Raw genomic sequence first — 21,170 nt, 5'->3', positions numbered from 1 at the left:
AGATCTTCTCAATAAAGTTGCTGCTTTTATATTCGGGAAGTTGGAACATATTTTTTCTTTGCTAGTATTCCCAACACTAACTTTACTTTTTATATAGCTGACGATCCCAAAGATGGGACCCACACCCAGTAGTAGACATTCATGGCATATCCTGTGAATATGGCATAAATGCCTGTAATGGGAATACCCCTTTAAAGGAGTTGACTTACAACTTCTGTTTGTAAAGAAATAAGCCCAGTAATCAGATAAATTCATTTTTTGTTGTTGTTGATCTGTTGTGGGTATTCAGTTGCTATTGCTGGCTAGCTATGTAATATAAGTGGTGGATCCCCCCCTATTTTATATATAATACATATAGATCGGTATCTTTATTATGCCGGATTCACATGAGCATATTTACACAGCATATTACGCATAAGAAATTTGCACGTGAAATAAGCAGTGAATAGAATCCATTGAGTTCAGTGGGTTCATTCACATAAGCATATGTTGTCCAGGCATTTTGACCATGCAAAAAAAATGCAGAGCATGCTCTATTTTCCTGCGCATTTGCTTATTAACCTCATTACACAAATTGCCCATTTCAATGAATGGGAGCACAGGTGACTGTTCCGTGGCACGCTCAAAAAGTGCAGTAAACCATGCACAGGCACACGCAAATACGGATCATCCATTGTGCACATATGTGGCACAAATGCATGTGTAAATGTGCTTACGACTGTGTGACATTGGCCTAAGTCAACCCCTTTAAAGGCTTTTTACAGTTTTATGATAATGTTCAGTTTAACATACCTTGTGCATCAGTTCCTCAAGCTCACACCCCTTTGTTGGGATTAATGGGATATTCCTATCTCGGGAATCCTATTTCAACGTGTTCAAAGTCACAAAACAATGCATTCACCCATAAGATGTTTATTTCCCAAATGCTCCATTCTTCAGACATTGCAGATATTGATTCCTCTTCCCTCTTCTGTTTGCTTCTAATTGCCAGGGAAACAGATAACCTCTGGTATGGAATGAAACAGCAGAGGAGGCCGAGGCTTGTGCACTTCTTTCATCCAAATCTGATGGCTAGGAGCTCAGAAACGCATGTGCACTAGCATTTGGCCTGGCCACCAGCTACCGTTGTGAAATAGAGGTGGTCTGTTGCCTTGGCACCAAGCAGTAAACAACCAGAGAACAGAGGAATCAATAGCTGCAGTGTCTGGAGAATGGAGCATTTTGGGAATAAAAATCCTACCGGGTGAATGCATTGTTTTGTAAATTCAAACACATTGAAACAGGATTGCTGATATGAGAATACCCCTTTAAGTTGAAGAACTTAGAATTCTTAAGACTTTGATCCTTGGTTTAGCTCTAAGCCAAAACTATTAGTGACCCTGTTGGTCCACATAATTTCCATTGTGCCTTGTTATAGTGATGGATCGGCCGCAATAGGGGATTTCATGTTTTCAAAGAAGGATTCTTCTTAAGGTTCAGGAAAAGACTGAAAAAAATCATCTGTAACAAGTAAAACTTGGTTGAGTTTTTGGTTTGTGTGTAGAGTTTATGATAGAATGATAATATAGTAAAAATAAGGCAGCTAGTTGTAATCTTTAAGATTTAAATACAGTGGATTTGGAGGTCTGTATAAGAAAAAAAAATATATTAAAAAATTATTCAGCACAGAAGTTTAAATCTCCTTAGAAAAACAAAATGGTAAAATGGTATTTACGGACGGACATTCGCTTTACCATGTTACTTGTTTTGGATATGTATATTAACCTTCAATTAGATGTCCTGGGCTTTACCACCATTAAAGGCTGAGCTATCTCTTATAAATTGTAGTCACATCTCTTTTAAGGAATTGACTTCACATCCAAAAAAAAAAAAATTAAACTTACTGCGGAGACAATACAGAGCTCCGGTGCCCTCTTCTGAAATCTTGCCCACGGTGAATGGCTATCGTGTGTATGATAGGAATTCCAAGTGCCTCCACTACAGAGAGAGAATTCACTTTTATCTTGAAAGTACAGGATCAGAAAGAAAAGAAAAGACTTTTTTAGTTTACCTCTTTGTTCATAAAAAATGTATTCAAGAGTTACGCTGGTTACTTAGATTTGATGTGGTCTCTTGTGGAACTTTGAAAGGAAATTTCCCAGCAGTCCTGCCAAGATTTGTAAATAGTATGCTGTATAAATTTCCAAGCTTGTAAAGCTTCTAAACAAGAAAACCTAGAAGGATTTTTGGAGATTGATGGAAATAAAAATATTTCCTATAGGAAATTGAGGACTTGGTTTCCAGATTCTGGTATTGACTTGTTCATATTTAGATTTAAGGCTTAATCTTTGAATTTGTGGATTGTATGACTAAATTACAAAAAGTATTTTATAATGTCAGCAAGTCACATAGGAAAAAGCGTCAACTGAAAAATGCAATTTACAGATACAGTAGAGCTTACAATATCACTTCACACAGTTCATTGTGATAATGTGATAGGATTTCCATGGTTTTAGTAAGTTGATGGGTTTGCCAACTGCATTATTTTAAGGGATTTTTTTCTGGTTTTTATGTAATGAAAGTTAAAAAATATCTTCCAGCAGTTTTAGCCCCACACTACTGCTGAATGTTCCCTAGCCCATCCCCTTGCTCTGAATGACTGCCCTAGCGCCCTCTTGAGTGTACACTAGAGCTGTTACTCATGCAACTGCGTCATCACCACCCGAGATATGTTTATTTTGCTTCCTCTTCACCAGTGTAACACTGTCCGCAGTTTAGTAGGCTCAAAACTGCTGATAGAAGTCCTTTAATACTGATGGCCTATAATTTAGTATAGGCCAATAATATTTCTTTTGTGGGGGCTCAGCTATCATGACCCCATCAATGACAGTGAATAGGACTAGTGGCTATGCCAGACTCGGTAACAAATGTGACTTCCCTCACTTCCTTGCCTTTTATTGGTATTCCCAAAATAAGAAATGTGAGAGGATCAGCTTAGGAAAAAAATCTTGCATTACTCACATCTAGTGTTGAGTGTACCGAAACAGTAGAACCCTGTTTCAAGCCGAACTTTGCTAAAAGTTCGATTTGGCACAAACCCGAACCTAGGTGGTCTATCTCAGTTGAACTCACTAACACGGCCTCTTCCTTTTTCTTCTTTCCATTCCTTTCTATCTTTTTCTTTTTCCTATTCTTCTTCCTCTTCCTTTTTTTCTTCTTCATCATTAACTTTGCCTTAAAATTCAATGAACTGGCTGAACCAAACTTCTGAAATGTTCGCTCCTCTCTACTCACAATGCCCAACAGGGTAACACAATTTTTTTTCAAAGGTGTCATCACATACCATTTATCTGGGGATAACTTGAAACAATAAGATAAGGAAGGACATATCCAGATGTACCCATGGAATCAGTGAAGGGGATACAGTGCTTATGCGAGTGCCATGGCCTCTTTCAATGTACTGATCATTGGGGGCCTGTTGATCGGACCCTCACAAATGAAACAGTGATGGCATGTCCTAAGAATAGACCAACTATGTTTAAGTCCTGGTGAAACCATTAAAACATTGCCCAGACTTGATACATTGTAGCAAACACTCCTCCATGCATAGAATAAGGTCTATAACTAGAGATGAGCGAGCATACTCATCCGAGCTTGATGCTCGTTCGAGTATTAGGGTGCTCGAGATGCTCGTTACTCGAGACGAGCACCACGCGGTACTCGTCTCGATTAAACGAGCACTGACCATTGAATTCAATGGAGCCGGCAATACAGCCGGCTCCATTGAAAGCAATGGCCTGCCGGCGAGCGCGGGATGAATTGTCGGGAAGGGCTTAAATATACAAGCCCTTCCCTGCAATTCATCCAGAAATGTGTAAAAAAAAAAAAAAAAAAAAAAAATATATATATATATATATATATATATATATATATATATACTCACCTTGTCCCGGCAGAACGATGTTAGCCCATTGAATTCAATGGAGCCGGCAATACAGCCGGCTCCATTAAAAGCAATGGGCTGCCGGCAATCGCGGGATGAATTGTCGGGAAGGGGTTAAATATATAAGCCCTTCCCTGCAATTCATCCAGAAATGTGTAAAAAAAATTAAAAAAATTAAATATATATATATATATATATATATATATATATATATATATATATATATATATATATATATATATACACACACTCACCTGGTCCCGGCAGACGGAGTTCAGCGCGGCCAGCGGCAGTCCTCCTGAACTGCTCTGAACAGCTGTGAGTAGTATTCAGCAGCCGGGGATTTAAAATCCCCGCCTGCTGAATGAGCTGCCTCTAATTGGTCACAGCCTGACCAATCAGAGGCAGATTCCACTCACACACCAATTCATGAATTTATGAATGGGTGTGTGACTGCTGCCTCTGATTGGCTCAGCGGGACCAATCAGATGAGAGGCAGCAGTCACTCACCCATTCATAAATTCATGAATGGGTGTGTGAGTGGAATCTGCCTCTGATTGGTCAGGCTGTGACCAATTAGAGGCAGCTCATTCAGCAGGCGGGGATTTTAAATCCCCGGCTACTGAATACTACTCACAGCTGTTCAGAGCAGTTCGGGAGGACTGCCGCTGGCCGCCCTGAACTCCGTCTGCCGGGACCAGGTGAGTATATATATATTTTTTATTTTTACACATTTCTGGATGAATTGCAGGGAAGGGCTTATATATTTAACTCCTTCCCGACAATTCATCCCACAATCACCGGCAGCCCATTGCTTTCAATGGAGCCAGCTGTATTGCCGGCTCCATTGAATTCAATGGGCTAACATCGTTCTGCCGGGACAAGGTGAGTATATTTTTTTTTAAATTTTTACGCATTTCTGGATGAATTGCAGGGAAGGGCTTATATATTTAAGCCCTTCCCGACAATTCAGCCCGCGCTCGCCGGCAGGCCATTGCTTTCAATGGAGCCGGCTCCATTGAATTCAATGGGCTAACATCGTTCTTCTCTGCCACAGCTGCTACAGCTGTGGCAGAGGAGAACGATCTTTATGCTGACAGTGAGGGGGGGGGGGGGGGTCTCACTCTTGCCACTATTGTGGCTTAATAGTGGGACCTGGGAACTTGAGATGCAGCCCAACATGTAGCCCCTCGCCTGCCCTATCCGTTTCTGTGTCGTTCCCATCACTTTCTTGAATTTCCCAGGTTTTCACAAATGAAAACCTTAGCGAGCATTGGCGATATACAAAAATGCTCGAGTCGCCCATTGACTTCAATGGGGTTCGTTACTCGAAACGAACTCTCGAGCATCACTGAAAGTTCGACTCGAGTAACGAGCACCCGAGCATTTTGGTGCTCGCTCATCTCTATCTGTAACGTTTTTAACTTATGGATGTAAAGAAGAATGCAAGTAGATATCTTCAAAAAGGGGTGAAATTGAAACACAGAGTATATTTTGACATTCCATAAGCTTTCATTATATAATAGCAAATAGTAGAAACCACATAGCAGTGTGCTCAAGTATTGTACAGTATTATTGTATTACCTATTGCCTGTATGTAGGCAAGTGTCAGAACTGTGTCGAGATGGGCATAGTGCTCCACAACTGTTGAAGTGTGTTCTCTTACCCTTTATCCTTTCCACTAGATTGACAATATGTGCATCCTAATGAAGCTTTGTTGTGACAACTAGCTGAATTTTAAAGTTGACTCCTACAGTGTAACTCAAGAAAAAGTCTTACGCAAACTTCTTATACAGGTCATCAATCATATAGGGGAAGCTGCCAACTAGCCCGAAATTCCGACCAAAAACAATACCTCCAATTTCCTAATGAAATGAGCATTATCACTGAATGATGACATATTTCCTGTAGCGTTAATATTGAGCCTGTGGTGTTTTCACTGTAGACTGTAATCAATTGTGCTGAGAAAGAAGGGATGCCATGAATGATCTGACCTCTACCACAATTCCCGTTAAATATTTTTTTTAAATTCCGTTATACAGCCATGCTTTATTCCACTGTATTGTTTTAATGTGTAATTTTGTTAAGGAAGCATTAATTATTGAAATGCAATATGTTATTCAAAATGAATGTGAGATGATAACACTCGCCGTGTTATTAATTCATAATGATATATTGCATTCATTAAATGGCTGCTCTTCCTAGATGCAGACAAATTTGCTACCAGAATGTACCATTCTTTATATTTAAGCAGCGAGCACACATATATAGGGGACTATGGGATGCATCCTCATTCAATGTATTCTTCGTTTCAGGCCCAGGTAGTCACAAAATGACAAGCATTGTTAGTCGTTCTTATCGAGGACTTTACTAGTAACATTTTAAGGTGATGCAAACCTGTCAATAAATCCATCACTAGATTAGAGGACTGTATAAGCTCGGAGTACACCATAAAAACCCATCCTGGATTTAATAGCACACTCTGTCTATCTATTATATAACTCTGCACATAAAGGAAAATTGCCTTGTGTACTGTAGCGGAAGCAGTCTATGGTATAAGAATATATATGACTGGGCATAACAGATCCTTATGCATTGCGTTCTCTCTTTCAGGGGGTGTGCGCTCAGACCTTTTATGGGCACCTTCACTCTTGTAATTATGGCACATTTAACATGAAGGTAAGTGACTGTTGCAAGGGTTTTTATACAAAAATATAGAGTATTCACGTACATTGTTATCCAGAAAGTCTGAGGAAGATATATAGGGCTTAAAGGGGTTCTGTTACTAAAAAAGAAAAAATCTATACTTATCTCTTCCTCTCCCGTCAGTCTACTTAACAGATCTTCACCTCCCCCATCTTTTACGGTCTCCCTTAGTCTGGGGGGTCACTTCACCTTGAGCTGTCTGATTCTTGTCCTTCCTGTGAGGTTACGTACATTTGGTTGGCAGTCTTCTGCCTGCCAACCAATGTACGTTATGTCACAGCTCACAGACCAGCAGGAGGACTGCCTATCTTCTTCAGAGATCGCTCATGCGAGCGGTCTCTGAAATAGATTACAATTCCTTCCTAGGCAGTGAAGCTATAGCACAGGGATATGACCTTCACTGACTGGGCCGGAAGGAATTTGAGGAATGCAGCCTTCATAACAAGCTGGGACCAGCGTGCGGTGAGGTGACCCAGGTCACTGCAAAAGCTCTGGTAGGAGAAGATGTGTTAATGAAACTGACAGGGAAGGAATAGGTAAGTATAGATTTTTTTTTTTAAATGACAAAACCCCTTTTAGGTCCTTACACAGGACGATTATCACTCTTATGCCTTCATACAGGACCGATAAATGGAGTGAAGCGAGCTGGAGATCTCTTCCAATTGGCCACCTTTAACCAGACTAAACAGGCAGTCGGTCATAGATGAAAGACTGCCTGTTTACATGGGCTGACAATCGGCAGGTTTTTATGCCGGCATAAACTGAACGAACAAGAAACAAACAAATTAGCGTTCGTCATTCAGTCGCTGGTATTGGTTGCATTGAATGATTATCATTGATTTTTAGACAATTCAATTCTTTGAATGACAATCATTTTGTGTAAAAGGGCCCTTATCTGTTGTTGTCAGGCAGCTTGCTGAAGCAGAAACCTGCCTCTGTTACTCTCTGCACACCCCTTTACTGAAGTCCCACTATATTAAGGCATCAGAAAAATAGAAATCCTGTTTTGGACGGAGATTTCTACAAGTTTATTTCAGTTTTAGTTAATATGTTATTTGGTGGGCTTATCCTTGAACAGCATTTTCAGTAGCCTCCAATAAACTATCTAGATGGACATACACTATGAGATGACAACCTCTTCTCTGAAGAACAGACTTTGAGTGTGTGAAATGGAATCTATGAAGGATCAGGTCATTTTGATAATATCAGTTAAAGGGGTTGTCCAAATTATTTTTTCATTGTTATTGTGTGTCTCCCTTCTCCAAGCTACGCTTCATTAACCCTCTCTAATCCAATTTCCTTGCCACCCGCACACTCCATAGCTCTTATTTGTTTTGGATAGGAAAGCCTGTTGTGGATTCCTTGGAATTACTCAACAGAAATACATAAAAAATAAACTGTCATGATGATTTTCTTAACAATGTTTTGAAAATAAACCCTTTCCAACTCAATGTCGGCCCTCTTATTCACATTAAGAGTTCCTTGCATATCTCCAATGTGAGATGAGTTCCGGCACGCGTTTCTAACGCTATGTAGGAAAGCGTTCCGATGTCAGAGGCTGTTCTGCATATGTATGCTACAGTATTAGTCCTGTATTCTGTAACATACATATGTCAGAAAACCCCTTTAAATCGCATAGAGCAAATTGTAGAAGTATATCACGATGGTCTAACATGCTATACGAGTTTCCTTAAAATTGTTGCGGGTCGGGATACTAGGATCATGCGTGGTGTGTTTAGAAATATAGAGCTGATTCAGGGTTATTACTTGCTTGTTTCAGTGGATCTATACAATGTTATTTTGCGGTCGCTTTAATAATAACACTTTACTTGTGAAGATCATTGTAATACTTTTTCTTGCAAGGAGCGATCGGCACACAACCTCTATTTTGCTTACTGGGTGTTCAGAGTAAAGTAGTACTTCTATCACAATGCTACAGACCTGAGCTAACCATAGACTTCGTGTCACTTAACTACTCCTCTGCCCTACTGCAGCAGAATTACAGAATCACAATGCGTTTTCATGACCCGCGGTACGCGGCTCTTGGAGATTTGCCTATGTTCGCAGCAGATCCGTTTGACATACTGTTATTTTTAAACAAGTGCATTACTGTTGATCTCAAACCATGTGTTTGAGAAATGATGAGACATTTTCAACAAGTAAATTAGTATAAAAGCGGTGCCTGAATCTATTATTCCGGGCGATGAGGAAGGGGCTTGTGAATATATAATTACTGCCATGCAAATTAATTCTACGCAGCGGGCAGCCAAGCTGGCTGAACCTTTAATATAAATATGTTCATTTTCAAATCAACACAGCGGGTTCCTCTTTGGTGTGAAGATGGCTCGCTGCATATTTCAATAATGTAAAGCTGTGGAGATCCCATGCTGCAAATATCATGGCCATCTTTCATACATCTGTTCTGTACAATGGAGGCAATCTGTCTCGTATCAAAGGTTTATGAATTGATCTAAAGCACTTAAGGTAAATTAAAGAGAAACGTCAAAGCCAGAGCTTATTGCAGCTGTCATGGGAAAGGGAGAAAAATGAAAGTGTTTGCAGGATTAGGTGTGTTTCCTAAAAAAACAAAAAGGTTCTAGGTATTTTCTGGATTTATGTAACTAACAGGTAATCACTGGGAATGGAAATACAAAGTTTCAATATACTTTAAAGACTGGTAATTTAAAAGCTGTCTTATTCTTCTTGAACAAGACTGCTGCATAAAAAAATTGAGGCTTGGAAAACCCCTTTAATAATCATGGTCAAAACTAGTAACGATTATTGTTGCCGTAATTAAAAAAAACTAAATCTTAAAACAATATCTATCCAAATGTATAAAGAGGTTGCCCAGCTCATTATGATTGATGACATCCTTAGGATTGGGCATCAATGGATGATCAGTGAGGGTTCGTTGCCCAAGACCGCCACCGATCAGTCATTTTCTGAGCAGGGTGTAGATCTGGAAGCACACAGCTCTGTACACACTGTAGTGGTCTGGTATGGAATTGCAGGCACAGTTCAAATTAATTTCAAGAACTTGCAGTCAGGAATATAGACAGATGCCATCAGTGGAATGGTAGTGGGGATGCGGCTAGCCAGAAGATAAAACAAAACCATAGCCAAGAGTCAACACCAGGAAGTGGAACCATGGGAATCAGGTGACAAATTCAAAGGACAAGACAGGAACTTAATTTGGGAACAAGGTCAGGGTTAGGATCAGTAACAAAATCGGATAGTACAGGAACAATAGCCAGGTTAAGTATGTACCTAGATCTTCTTTCGAGGCGTAAAGACTGGAGTTCCCTTTAAATAGGCCAGCAAGACATACTTTATCTGGAAACGGGGGTTGGTCAAGCAACTTAATGCTGCTGGATGTGTAGACTCTGGATACATTCACATGGGCGAGTGCAATATCAGCACGAAAGAAAAGTCACCCATGTGAACAAAAAGATCAAAATCAATAGGTTCTTTTCACGTACGAGTTCCTTCCATATCGCTATTGGATAGAACACGCGTGTGAAAATCATCTGTATGAATGCATCCTAAGAGGAGCCACAGCAACTAAAGATGCATTCACACGGACTATTTTCACGGGTTCTGTCCAATAGTGACAGGGATGGAACTCGCGCGTGAAGAGAACCTATTGATTTCTATCTCTTTACTCACATAAGGGATTTTTTTTTCTCGGACCGATGGTCCAAGATAGAAAAGTAGCTGTATGCCCTACATTTGGGTAATTCTGTTTCAGAATTGTTCATTATTCCCTGTGGGCTAAAAAAACTGCATCATGCTTACATATAAATGCGAGTTTCATAACAGTGCAATGCAATTTTTAAAAATTTTTCCTACTGCAACAACCTGCAGTTTTCATATGTGTACAGACATGGAATGCTGTGAGTTTTCTCACAAAGCACATAGCACACACAGCAGAAATTATAGGTTTGAGTGCCTTATCGGTTCTAGTTTCTCGGACCAATATCACACTTATCCGTGTAAATGCAGCCTCAGAGATGCACTGCGTGAACCAGCTGAGATGAGTAACTTATAGCCAACTAAGACTCTTATGGCCCATTTATATGCAAAGATAATCGCTCAAAAGATAGGGGGAATGACAGTTTGAGCAATCATTTTGCATAAGCTGCTAATAGGCACTAATTCCTATTAGCAACTTATTATCTTCATTTGTGTGTAAATTAGCCTCCAGAGCTGTATTCAGAGAACAGCAGGTAGTCTGTTCTATGCATACAGTACCTTTGCTCTGCTGCAGGGCTGCAAGCTGAATACAATGTAATCAGCGCTCCCGATGGAGAACACAGCATTCTGTCCCTGCTATCAGCTCTCCGATTGAATAATGAATTTTATACTCACCATTGTTCAGCTGAAGAGTGAAAGATGGGAGCATTTACAAACAACGATTATCACTCAAACAATATCTTTTGAGCAAATTTTGAACGATAATTAGAGATGAACGAGTATACTCGCTAAGGCACATTACTCGAGCGAGTAGTGCCTTAGCCGAGTATCTCCCCGCTCGTCTCTAAAGATTCGGGGGCCGCGCAGGTGACAGATGAGTTGTGTCGGGAAGCGGGGGGGAGAGAGGGAGAGAGAGAGATCTCTCCTCCGTTCCTCCCCACCCGCCGCCGGCCCCCGAATCTTTAGGGACGAGCGGGGAGATACTCGGCTAAGGCGCTACTCGCTCAAGTAATGTGCCTTAGCGAGTATACTCGCTCATCTCTAGCGATAATCAATGCGTGTAAATGGGGCTTAAGGAAGTTACAAAACATCCCAAAAAATATATGTAATCTGCACCACTACCTATACCTGCGAACATACTGTTGGAAGACTAACGATAAGCTGTTAAAGCTCTCATCAATATCAATTTTTGCATGTGCTTTTTTGCTTTACTGTTTGTGGTATATGAATAGCTACACCATTAGCGCTGCAGCTTTTTGTGCCTCACAAACTTCTACATCTAGAAATCTGCTTTCTTTTGTATTAAACGGTAACAAAAAGAATAAAAGTTCTAATGGTTAAAATACCTAACTAGATGGCACAGGGAAGCTGGAGAAGATGAAAAGCTGTGGAATAGGAACGGGTTTATACCAACCTACAAATAATGAGGACTGTTATTTGTTAACCTCAAGCCAACACTTTTAGTGCAGTAAAACACGGCGCTTTGCCTGTTTCCAGCATTAATAATTTTATGTCGGTCTTGTGATGCTGGATGTCATTAAAAATAGATAATTTGTTTTTTACGTTTTCTTCCTTTTGTATTAACAAGTGGTTATGAGTAGAGATGAGCGAGCACCAAAATGCTCGGGTGCTCGTTACTCGGGATGAAATTTCCACGATGCTCGAGGGTTCGTTTCGAGTAACGAACCCCATTGAAGTCAATGGGCAACCCGAGCATTTTTGTATATCGCCGATGCTCGCTAAGGTTTTCACTTGTGAAAATCGGGGCAATTCAAGAAAGTGATGGGAACGACACAGCAACGGATAGGGCAGGCGAGGGGCTACATGTTGGGCTGCATCTCAAGTTCACAGGTCCCACTATTAAGCCACAATAGCGGCAAGAGTGCCCCCCCCCCCCGCACTGTCAGCATAAAGATCGTTCTTCTCTGCCGCAGCAGAACAGCGCTTTTCTGGCCAATAGAAAGACAGGGGAGGCATTACAACTTCCCCCTGCAACGTTCAAGCCCTATACCACCCCCCTGCAGTGAGTGGCTGGCGAGATTAGGTGTCACCCGAGTATTAAAATCTGCCCGCCCGCGGCTCGCCACAGATGCATTCTGACATAGTTCAGGGAAAGTGCTGTTGATGCCGGAGCTGCTATAGGGAGAGCGTTAGGAGTGATTTTAGGCTTCAAGAACCCCAACAGTCCTTCTTAGGCCATAGAAATCGCAGATCGCACTTATCTGCGATCTGCGATTCCTGTTCTCTTCTCTATATGCGCTCAATGGGGCCGGCGGCAGCAGCGCCGACCCCATTGAGAACATATAGAAGACAAATCATTCTTCTCTGCCACAGCTGTAACAGCTGTGGCAGAGAAGAACGATGTTTGCCCATTGAATTCAATGGAGCCGGCAATACAGCAGATTCCACTGAAAGCAATGGGCTGCCGGCGATCGCGGGATGAATTGTCGGGAAGGGCTTAAATATATAAGCCCTTCCATGCAATTCATCCAGAAATGTGTTACGATAAAAATATATACTGTATATACCGGCGAATAAGGCGACGGGGCGTATAAGACGACCCCCCAACTGTCACCTTATACGCCGGGAATACAGCGGAGCAAAGAATAAAATTCATTACTCACATCCCCCGGCGGTCTGCGGCGCTGCTGCAGGATGTTGCTCCCTCCTGGTCCCTGGCAGAGCATTGCTTTCTGGACGCAGGGCTTGAAATCCCCGCCTCCAGAAAGCTACTGTGATTAGCTAACACACGCCGTCAGCCAATCACAGCCATTCAATGACATCATTGTCATTGGCTGTGATTGGCTGAAGGCACGTGTGTTTTCTGGAGGCGGGGATTTGAAGCCCTGCGTCCAGAAAGCAATGCTCTGCCGGGGACCAGGAGGGAGTAATAGCCTGCAGCAGCGCCGCAGAACGCCGGGGGAAGTGAGTAATGATTTTTATTCTTTGCTCTGCTGTATTCCCGGCGTATAAGGTGACAGTTGGGGGGTCGTCTTATACGCCCCGTCGCCTTATACGCCGGTATATATGGTATATATTTTTATTTTTACACATTTTAGGATGATTTTCAGGTAAGGGCTTATATTTTTAAGCCCTTCCCGACAATTCATCCCGCGATCGCCGGCAGCCCATTGCTTTCAGTGGAACCTGCTGTATTGCCGGTTCCATTGAATTCAATGGCCAAACATTGTTCTTCTCTGCCACAGCTGTTACAGCTGTGGCAGAGGAGAACGATCTTTATGCTGACAGTGCGGGGGGGGGGGGGGGGCACTCTTGCCGCTATTGTGGCTTAATACTGGGACCTGTGAACTTGAGATGCAGCCCAACATGTAGCCCCTCGCCTGCCCTATCCGTTGCTGTGTCGTTCCCATCACTTTCTTGAATTGCCCCGATTTTCACAAATGAAAACCTTAGCGAGCATCGGCGATATACAGAAATGCTCGGGTCGCCCATTGACTTCAATGGGGTTCGTTACTCGAAATGAACCCTCGAGCATCGCGAAAATTTCGTCCCGAGTAACGAGCACCGAGCATTTTGGTGCTCGCTAGAGATGAGCGAACACCAAAATGTTCGGGTGTTCGTTATTCGGAACGAACTTCCCGCGATGCTCGAGGGTTCGTTTCGAACAACGAACCCCATTGAAGTCAATGGGCGACCAGAGCATTTTTGTATTTCGCCAATGCTCGCTAAGGTTTTCATGTGTGAAAATCTGGGCAATTCAAGAAAGTGATGGGAATGACACAGAAACGGATAGGGCAGGCGAGGGGCTACATGTTGGGCTGCATCTCAAGTTCACAGGTCCCACTATTAAGCCACAATACCGGCAAGAGTGGGCCCCCCCCCCCTCCCCTCCCAACAACTTTTACTTCTGAAAAGCCCTCATTAGCATGGCATACCTTTGCTAAGCACCACACTAGCTACAACAAAGCACAATCACTGCCTGGATGACACTCCGCTGCCACTTCTCCTGGGTTACATGCTGACCAACTGCCCCCCCTCCCCCCCACAGCGCACACCAAAGTGTCCCTGCGCAGCCTTCAGCTGCCCTCATGCCACGCCACACTCATGTCTATTTAGAAGTGCGTCTGCCATGAGGAGGAACCGCAGGCACACACTGCAGAGGGTTGGCATGGCTAGGCAGCGGTCCTCTTTAAAAGGGGCGGGGCGATAGCCCACAATGCTGTACAGAAGCAATGAGAAATAGAATCCTGTGCCACCGCCATCAGGAGCTGCACACGTGGGCATAGCAATGGGGAACCTATGTGCCACACACTATTCATTCTGTCAAGGTGTCTGCATGCCCCAGTCAGACTGGTAATATGTACTCTAACAGTAACCGCGTTGGTGGTAATGTGGTGGTGACTGAGGACCTAGTAGCACGGTTGTATTTTGTTGGTTTTCGGAATGCGGCCAGGATTAAGTGGGCCGTGGTGGGGGGATGGTGTGGGGGCTCTCGTTGTGTCGGTAAAGGTGAAATTCTTGGACTGCCACCAGACGAACCAATGCAAAGACATTTGCCAAGAATGTTTTCCCTGTTGGAGGAGGAGGGGGATGTTTTTGAGGCACTACGTGTCCTCTCCACGTGTCCGTGGTTATATGCACCTTTACAGTAACCGCGTTGGTGGTAATGTGGTGGTGACTGCGGACCTAGTAGCACGGTTGTATTTTGTTGGTTTTCGGAATGCGGCCAGGATTAAGTGGGCCGTGGCGGGGGGATGGTGTGGGGGCTCTCGTTGTGTCGGTAAAGGTGAAATTCTTGGACTGCCACCAGACGAACCAATGCAAAGACATTTGCCAAGAATGTTTTCCCTGTTGGAGGAGGAGGGGGATGTTTTTGAGGCACTACGTGTCCTCTCCACGTGTCCGTGGTTATATGCACCTTTACAGTAACCGCGTTGGTGGTAATGTGGTGGTGACTGCGGACCTAGTAGCACGGTTGTATTTTGTTGGTTTTCGGAATGCGGCCAGGATTAAGTGGGCCGTGGCGGGGGGATGGTGTGGGGGCTCTCGTTGTGTCGGTAAAGGTGAAATTCTTGGACTGCCACCAGACGAACCAATGCAAAGACATTTGCCAAGAATGTTTTCCCTGTTGGAGGAGGAGGGGGATGTTTTTGAGGCACTACGTGTCCTCTCCACGTGTCCGTGGTTATATGCACCTTTACAGTAACCGCGTTGGTGGGAAATGGCCTCGCCGCCATCATGTCTTTGGGAAGCCTCTGTTTCCACACCCCAGAGACATACCATTAGCAGCGGTATAGGCAGAGGCCAGAATTCGTAACATTTCAGCAGTAGCATTAGGACAGGCCCCACTAACATATCACTAGCAGCAGTATAGCGGGAGCGCAGTCTTCGTTCCATGTCAGCAATAGTAGCACTCAAGACAGGCCCCAGTAACAATTCCGAAGCAGCAGTATAGCGGGAGCGCAGTCTTCCTTCCATGTCAGCAATAGTAGCACTCAAGACAGGCCCCAGTAACAATTCCGAAGCAGCAGTATAGCGGGAGCGCAGTCTTCGTTCCATGTCAGCAATAGTAGCACTCAAGACAGGCCCCAGTAACAATTCCGAAGCAGCAGTATAGCGGGAGCGCAGTCTTAGTTCCATTTCAGTAGCCTTAGTATAGCCAAGGCCCAAGTTACATTTATGTAGCTAAAGTGTAGGCCAACCCCACACACCTTTCTGTACCATGAGTGCAGGCGAAGAACATACAAATTGCTATGATTACACTGTAGGTGAGGGCCCCAAAAATTTGGTGTACCAACAGTACTAATGTACCTCAGTAAAAATTGGCCATGCCCAACCAAGATGGCAGGTGAATCGCTTTGGTTAATGTGGCTTAAGTGGTAACTAGGCCTGGAGGCAGCCCAGTGTAACGAAAAATTGGTTCAAGTTAAAGTTCCAATGCTTTTAAGCGCATTGAAACTTATAAAAATTATCAGAAAAATTATTTGAGTGAGCCTTGTGGCCCTAAGAAAAATTGCCCGTTCAGCGTGATTACGTGAGGTTTCAGGAGGAGGAGCAGGAGGAGGAGGAGGAATATTAGACACAGATTGATGAAGCAGAAATGTCCCCGTTTTGGATGGTGAGAGAGAACGTAGCTTCCATCCGCGGGTGCAGCCTACGTATTGCTTACGTATTGCTGCTGTCCGCTGGTGGAGAACAGAAGTCTGGGGAAATCCAGCCTTTGTTCATCTTGATGAGTGTTAGCCTGTCGGCACTGTCGGTTGACAAGCGGCTACGCTTATCTGTGATGATTCCCCCAGCCGCACTAAACACCCTCCCTGACAAGACGCTAGCCGCAGGACAAGCAAGCACCTCCAGGGCATACAGCGCTAGTTCAGGCCACGTGTCCAGCTTCGACACCCAGTAGTTGTAGGGGGCAGAGGCGTCACCAAGGATGGTCGTGCGATCCGCTACGTACTCCCTCACCATCCTTTTACAGTGCTCCCGCCGACTCAGCCGTGACTGGGGAGCGGTGACACAGTCTTGGTGGGAAGCCATAAAGCTGGCCAGGCCCTTAAAGACTGTTGCACTGCCTGGGATGTACATGCTGCTCGATCTACGCACATCCCCTGCTACCTTGCCCTCGGTACTGCGCCTTCTGCCACTAGCGCTGTCGGCTGGGAATTTTACCATCAGCTTGTCCGCAAGGGTCCTGTGGTATAGCAACACTCTCGAACCCCTTTCCTCTTCGGGAATCAGAGTGGGCAGGTTCTCCTTATACCGTGGATCGAGCAGTGTGTACACCCAGTAATCCGTCGTGGCCAGAATGCGTGCAACGCGAGGGTCACGAGAAAGGCATCCTAACATGAAGTCAGCCATGTGTGCCAGGGTACCTGTACGCAACACATGGCTGTCTTCACTAGGAAGATCACTTTCAGGATCCTCCTCCTCCTCCTCCTCCTCAGGCCATACACGCTGAAAGGATGACAGGCAATCAGCCGGTGTACCGTCAGCAGCGGCCCAAGCTGTCTCTTCCCCCTCCTCCTCATCCTCCTCATGCTCCTCCTCCTCCTCCTGTACGCGCTGAGAAATAGACAGGAGGGTGCCCTGACTATCCAGCGGCATACTGTCTTCCCCCGCCCCCGTTTCCGAGCGCAAAGCAGCTGCCTTTATGGTTTGCAGGGAATTTCTCAAGATGCATAGCAGAGGAATGGTGACGCTAATGATTGTAGCATCGCCGCTCACCACCTGGGTAGACTCCTCAAAATTACCAAGGACATGGCAGATGTCTGCCAACCAGGCCCACTCTTCTGAAAGGAATTGAGGAGGCTGACTCCCACTGCGCCGCCCATGTTGGAGTTGGTATTCGACTATAGCTCTACGTTGTTCATAGAGCCTGGCCAACATGTGGAGCGTAGAGTTCCACCGTGTGGGCACGTCGCACAGCAGTCGGTGCACTGGCAGCTTAAAGTGATGTTGCAGGGTGCGCAGGGTGGCAGCGTCCGTGTGGGACTTGCGAAAATCTGCGCAGAGCCGGCGCGCCTTTACGAGCAGGTCTGACAAGCGTGGGTAGCTTTTCAGAAAGCGCTGAACCACCAAATTAAAGACGTGGGCCAGGCATGGCACGTGCGTGAGGCTGCCGAGCTGCAGAGCCGCCACCAGGTTACGGCCGTTGTCACACACGACCATGCCCGGTTGGAGGCTCAGCGGCGCAAGCCAGCGGTCGGTCTGCTGTGTCAGACCCTGCAGCAGTTCGTGGGCCGTGTGCCTCTTATCGCCTAAGCTGAGTAGTTTCAGCACGGCCTGCTGACGCTTGCCCACCGCTGTGCTGCCACACCGCGCGACACCGACTGCTGGCGACATGCTGCTGCTAACACATCTTGATTGCGAGACAGAGGAGGAGGAGGAGGAGGAGGGTGCTTTAGTGGAGGAAGCATACACCTCCGCAGATACCACCACAGAGCTGGGGCCCGCAATTCTGGGGGTGGGTAGGACGTGAGCGGTCCCGGGCTCTGACTCTGTCCCAGCCTCCACTAAATTCACCCAATGTGCCGTCAGGGAGATGTAGTGGCCCTGCCCGCCTGTACTTGTCCACGTGTCCGTAGTTAAGTGGACCGTGGCAGTAACCGCATTGGTGAGGGCGCGTACAATGTTGCGGGAGACGTGGTCGTGTAGGGCTGGGACGGCACATCGGGAAAAGTAGTGGCGACTGGGAACTGAGTAGCGCGGGGCCGCCGCCTCCATGATACTTTTGAAGGACTCCGTTTCCACAACCCTATATGGCAGCATCTCAAGGCTGATGAATTTTGCTATGCGGACGGTTAACGTTTGAGCGTGCGGGTGCGTGGCGGCGTACTTGCGCTTGCGCTCCAACAGTTGCGCAAGCGACGGCTGGACGGTGCGCTGAGCTACACTGCTGGATGGGGCCGAAGACAGCGGAGGTGAGGGTGTGGGTGCAGGCCAGGAGACGGTAGTGCCTGTGTCCTGAGAGGGGGGTTGCATCTCAGTGGCAGGTTGGGGCACAGGGGGAGAGGCAGGGGTGCAAACCGGAGGCGCTGAACGGCCTTCGTCCCACCTTGCGGGGTGCTTGGCCATCATATGTTTGCGCATGGTGGTGGTGGTGAGGCTGTTGGTGTTGGCTCCCCGGCTGAGCTTTGCGCGACAAAGGTTGCACACCACTGTTCGTCGGTCGTCAGGCGTCTCTGTGAAAAACTGCCAGACCTTAGAGCACCTCGGCCTCTGCAGGGTGGCATGGCGCGAGGGGGCCCTTTGGGAAACAGTTGGTGGATTATTCGGTCTGGCCCTGCCTCTACCCCTGGCCACCGCACTGCCTCTTGCAACCTGCCCTGCTGATGCCCTTGACTCCCCCTCTGAAGACCTGTCCTCCTGAGTAAGCGTTGCACACCAGGTGGGGTCAGTCACCTCATCGTCCTGCTGCTCTTCCTCCGAATCCTCTGTGCGCTGCTCCCTCGGACTTACTGCCCTTACTACTACCTCACTGCAAGACAACTGTGTCTGATCGTCATCGTCCTCCTCACCCACAGAAAGTTGTTGAGACAGTTGGCGGAAGTCCCCAGCCTCTTTCCCCGGACCCCGGGAACTTTCGAATGGTTGAGCATCAGTGACGATAAACTCCTCTGGTGGGCGAGGAACCGCTGCTGCCCAATCTAAGCAGGGGCCCGAGAACAGTTCCTGGGAGTGCTCCCGCTCCTGAGCAGGTGTTATTGTAGTGGAGTGAGGAGGCTGGGAGGAAGGAGGAGCAGCAGACAGAGGATTCGGATTGGCAGCAGTGGACGGCGCAGAACTGCGGGTAGACGATAGGTTGCTCGAAGCACTTTCTGCCATCCAGGACAGGACCTGCTCACACTGCTCATTTTCTAATAACCGTCTCCCGCGTGGACCCATTAATTGGGCGATGAATGTGGGGACGCCAGAAACGTGCCTCTCTCCTAATCGCGCAGCAGTCGGCTGCGACACACCTGGATCAGGAGCTTGGCCTGTGCCCACACCCTGACTTGGCCCTCCGCGTCCTCGGCCGCGTCCACGTCCTCTAGGCCTACCCCTACCCCTCAGCATGCTGTATTACCAGTGATTTGATTTCACAGGCAGGAAATAAATTGGCGCAAGACTGCAGGCCAAATATAATTTTTTCCCTTTTTTGAAAACGAAAGGCCCCACTGCCTCTAGTGAATGAATAATCTAAGTTTAATAACTGTGCTGTGTCCCTGCTAATGTGTCACAGAACGTGAGGGTAGCAGAGTTATTAACTGTGGCAGAGCAGGTATTTTTTTTCCCAATTAAGGAAAGCAAATGGCGAAGCCAGGAGTAAAACGTAGCTGGGTGCGTATGATTTTTAAAGGTGTCACACGCAGCCGACACGTGTCCACCGCCCTTAGGACGGACAGAGGCTGGACAAATAGAATTATTTTCCGTTTTTTGGCACCAAAAGGCAGCACTGCGTATATTCTATGAACATGAGAAGTTTAATAACTGTGCTGTGTCCCTGCTAATGTGTCACAGAACGTGAGGGTAGCAGAGTTATTAACTGTGGCAGAGCAGGTATTTTTTTTCCCAATTAAGGAAAGCAAATGGCGAAGCCAGGAGTAAAACGTAGCTGGGTGCGTATGATTTTTAAAGGTGTCACACGCAGCCGACACGTGTCCACCGCCCTTAGGACGGACAGAGGCCGGACAAATAGAATTATTTTCCGTTTTTTGGCACCAAAAGGCAGCACTGCGTATATTCTATGAACATGAGAAGTTTAATAACTGTGCTGTGTCCCTGCTAATGTGTCACAGAACGTGAGGGTAGCAGAGTTATTAACTGTGGCAGAGCAGGTATTTTTTTTCCCAATTAAGGAAAGCAAATGGCGAAGCCAGGAGTAAAACGTAGCTGGGTGCGTATGATTTTTAAAGGTGTCACACGCAGCCGACACGTGTCCACCGCCCTTAGGACGGACAGAGGCCGGACAAATAGAATTATTTTCACTTGTTTTACAAGCAAAAGGCAGCACTGCATATATTCAATGAATAATAACTGTGTTGTGGCCCTGCCTATACAATTCTTTCCCTGCAGTATCAATGGAGGGTGCAATGCTCTGCAGAAGCGATTTTGAGAAGCAAAAAAAAATGCAGCACAGCTAACAGCAGCCTGGACAGTACTGCACACGGATAAATATGGCCCTAGAAAGGACCGTTGAGGTTCTTGAAGGCTACACTCACTCCTAACACTCTCCCTGCCTATGCAGCACTTCTGTCCCTAATGCCAGGTGCAACGGTCTGCAGAGGCGATTTTGAGAAAAAAAAAATTGCCACTGCTAACAGCAGCCAACACACAGCTATCAGTGGCCCTAATAAGGACCTTTGGGGGGTCTTGAAGCCTACACTAACTACCAATTCTTTCCCTACAG

The 21,170-nt window shown here is 45.7% G+C and overlaps 1 protein-coding gene across 1 annotated transcript in view; it reads left to right on the top strand.

Moving 5' to 3' along the window:
• Positions 1-21,170, top strand: part of SPAG16 (sperm associated antigen 16) — a 1,123,687-nt gene that overhangs the window by 692,357 nt on the left and 410,160 nt on the right. Inside the window, exon 14 of the mRNA XM_066575621.1 lies at positions 6,536-6,601. Coding sequence (XP_066431718.1) covers positions 6,536-6,601 — 66 coding nt within the window. The remainder of the gene's footprint in view (positions 1-6,535; positions 6,602-21,170) is intronic.

The sequence above is a fragment of the Eleutherodactylus coqui genome, chromosome 8, assembly GCF_035609145.1.
Source record: "Eleutherodactylus coqui strain aEleCoq1 chromosome 8, aEleCoq1.hap1, whole genome shotgun sequence".
NCBI classification, from domain to species: Eukaryota; Metazoa; Chordata; class Amphibia; order Anura; family Eleutherodactylidae; genus Eleutherodactylus; species Eleutherodactylus coqui.
Note: the sequence above shows the minus strand (reverse complement) of the source record. Positions and strands in the feature narration are given on the sequence as shown.